Here is a 3106-nt window from a genome sequence, read left to right as displayed (position 1 = left end):
GCACTGGGTCTGGTGCTGGGGATGTCGAGGGGCAGAGCCCAGCCCAGCCCTGCCCTGGGGGGTCGCAGTGACACCAGGGTCCCCCCGAGCTGTCCCGGCAGCGAGGGGAGCAGAGCCCCCCGGGCGGGGGAGGAGGTGTCAGCCGCGGGGAAAGGGAAGTGAAAGTGATTGTGGAAGTGGGATTGGGGGGGGGGGCCCGTCCGGCGCCGCAGGGAGATGGTATCGGGGCGCGGTTGGGGTACCACACACCGCAGTGTCCCCCCCGCTCTCTGTGGGGTACCCCCAGCACCCTGAGGTGCACCCCGGGGTGGGGGGGCTGGGTAAAGTGCGGGGCTGGGGCTTTCCCAACACATGGCTGAAAGAAGAAGTGAGATTTGGGGAGCAGAGCTGCCCGCCCACTCAGTGAGAAGGGAAACTGAGGCTGGGGGGTTCGGGGGTGTCCCACAGGTGCTCCCAGAACCATGAGGACCCTCGTGCTGTTGTGGGTGGCCCTGGCCAGCGTGAGGGGCCAGCTGCCCTGTCCCCATGGGGGACCCTGCCCCGTGACCCCGGTGAGTGCACAGGGTTTGGGGGGGTCTGGGGGGCTGCAGCAAGGGATGATGACCCCCCCCCACTCCGTGCCCCCCCAGGCCCTGCCTGTCCACAGTGCAATGGGGTGTCAGGACAGCTCATCCTGCCCCGCCAGCTGCCAGCTGCCAGAGGTGAGCCCCTTCCCCTGTGCCTCAGTTTCCCCCTCTCCCTGGCATTTGGGGGGCACTCCCTGACCCCCCCTGCCCTCCCACCCCTTTCTCTCTCCCCAGAGTGTCCCCTGCACCGGGGGCCACCGCTGCTGTCCCCGAGGGTCCCACTGCAGTGCTGATGGGGAGTCCTGTGTCACAGACCTGGGTATGGGGGCACGGGTGGGGGGTGTTAGGGGTTGGCCTCAAGAGGACAGGACGGACACGGGGTGCCTCACCTGTCTCTGCAGCCCCCCGTGCTGTCCCCTGTCCTGATGGCCAGTCCGAGTGTCCCGATGATGCCACATGCTGTGTGACAAGCAGCGGCGCCTGGGGGTGCTGCCCCATGCCCCAGGTACGGGCTGTGGGGACACGGGGACACTGAGGGGGCACCTGGCATGGCCATCACTGTGACAAGCGTGGCTGGCACCCACAGGCCTCGTGCTGTGCTGACAAGGTGCACTGCTGTCCCCATGCCACCGTCTGCGACCTGACCCACGGGCGCTGTGTGTCCCCCAGCGGTGACACTGACGTCCCCCTGAGCACAGCCTTCCCCTCCTGGAAGCGCCAGCCCCCCGCCCCAGGTAAGGGGTGTCCCCTTGGGGTGCCCTCGCTGTGCCCTCGCAGGGGACACAGTGACACTGTGTGTGTCCCCAGTCACGCTGCGCCAGGTGCTGTGTCCTGATGGCCGCTCGGCGTGTCCCGACGGGACGACCTGCTGCCAGCTGTCCCCAACGCAGTATGGCTGCTGTCCCCTGCAGAACGTGAGTGCTGCCACAGCCATGGGCACCCTGGGACAGGCAGCTGTGCCAAACCTGTGCCCAGCACCCCAAACAGCCATCCCCCACTGAACACCCCAAACCAGCCATCCCCACACTGAACACCCCAAACCAAGCACCCCAAACCAGCCACCCCTCCCTGAACACCCCAAACCAGCCACCCCCACACTGAACACCCCAAACCAAGCACCCCAAACCAGCCATCCCCCACTGAACACCCCAAACCAAGCACCCCAAACCAGCCATCCCCCACTGAACACCCCAAACCAGCCATCCCCCACTGAACACCTCAAACCAAGCACCCCAAACCAGCCATCCCCCACTGAACACCCCAAACCAGCCAGCCCTCACTGAACACCCCAAACCAGCCAGCCCTCACTGAACACTCCAAACCAAGTACCCCAAACCAGCCATCCCCCACTGAACACCCCAAACCAGGTACCCCTCACTGGGCACTCCAAGCCCAGCACTCCACACCCCCAGCACACACCACTCACCCTGTACCAGTCCATTCAGGTACCCCATTCTGGACATCCCAATTCCAAGCACCTCACAGTGGTACCAGGCACCCTGTCCCAGTGATCCCACACCAGACACGCCTTGCTGGGCATCCTGTGGTGGACACTGGGCCCTGGACACCCCACCCTGTGCCATGTTCCCCCATACCAGGCACCCTATGCCCTGCCCTCCATGCTGTGCACGCCCTGTCCTTGTCCCCAGGGTCCCTGTCACCCCGTATCTCTCCCCCCAGGCCATGTCCTGCAGTGACAGGGCACCTCCATGCCATGCCCCCTATGTTTGCACCCCCTGTCCCCATCCCCAGGGTCCTTGTCATCCCGTGTCTCCCCCCAGGCCGTGTGCTGCGGTGATGGGCAGCACTGCTGTCCCCAGGGCACCACCTGCGACCTGATCCACTCCACCTGCACCTCCCTGGGGGGCTCTGCACCCCTGGCAGCACTGCCCACAGGTAAGACCCCCCCAGGGACCAACCCCCTGTCCTGTCCCGGGGAGGGGACACCAGCCCTGACTGTCCCCTGTCCCCAGCTCGTGATGTGAAGTGTGACGAGGAGACGAGCTGTCCCGATGGGAACACGTGCTGCCGGCTCAGCTCAGGGGCCTGGGGGTGCTGCCCCCTCGAGCAGGTACGGGGGTCCCCTGTGCCCCCCCGGATGAGCAGATGTCCCCTGGCCCCCTGGGTGGGATGAGGGGACACAGCTGTGTCTTGTTCCACTGAGAAGGACAAGGGTGGGGGTTACAAGGTCCCCTGTCCTCCAGGAGGGCTCCCATTCCCTGATGTCACACGGGGATGGGGGTGACACTGAGTCACCTTGACATCCCCCACTCAGACTCCCTGTACTAACTGGGACCAGTTTGGGGCTCCAGCAGTGCCTCAAAGGGACAGAGGTGGTGAAGGGACATGAAGCCACCAGGATGCACTGGGACCTTCCCGAGTCCCACTGAAGGGGGAGGTCAAGAGTGATGGGGCCCCAAATCCCCCCTTCCTCACTGCTGGGGCTGGGGAATGGGGATGGTGGAATGAGCAGGAGGGGACACATCTGTCCCCCCTCCTGTGGAGCTGGCAGTCTCTGGGGTCCCCCTGTGCTCAGCCCC

At 65.6% G+C, this 3106-nt stretch overlaps 1 protein-coding gene across 4 annotated transcripts in view; it reads left to right on the top strand.

Annotated features, from left to right (window-relative positions):
- Positions 1-3106, top strand: part of GRN (granulin precursor) — a 6025-nt gene that overhangs the window by 697 nt on the left and 2222 nt on the right. For all 4 annotated transcript variants that reach the window (XM_015651016.1, XM_015651017.2, XM_015651019.2 and 1 more), the window contains exons 2-9: positions 448-551; positions 630-701; positions 801-885; positions 968-1071; positions 1153-1300; positions 1374-1480; positions 2348-2462; positions 2540-2637. In XM_015651016.1, the coding sequence (XP_015506502.1) occupies positions 462-551; positions 630-701; positions 801-885; positions 968-1071; positions 1153-1300; positions 1374-1480; positions 2348-2462; positions 2540-2637 (819 nt within the window). In that variant the 5' untranslated portion in view covers positions 448-461. The remainder of the gene's footprint in view (positions 1-447; positions 552-629; positions 702-800; positions 886-967; positions 1072-1152; positions 1301-1373; positions 1481-2347; positions 2463-2539; positions 2638-3106) is intronic.

This window comes from Parus major, chromosome 27 (genome assembly GCF_001522545.3).
Source record: "Parus major isolate Abel chromosome 27, Parus_major1.1, whole genome shotgun sequence".
Classification (NCBI taxonomy): Eukaryota; Metazoa; Chordata; class Aves; order Passeriformes; family Paridae; genus Parus; species Parus major.
The sequence above is the reverse complement of the archived record's forward strand: the minus strand, read 5'-3'. Positions and strand labels throughout refer to the sequence as shown.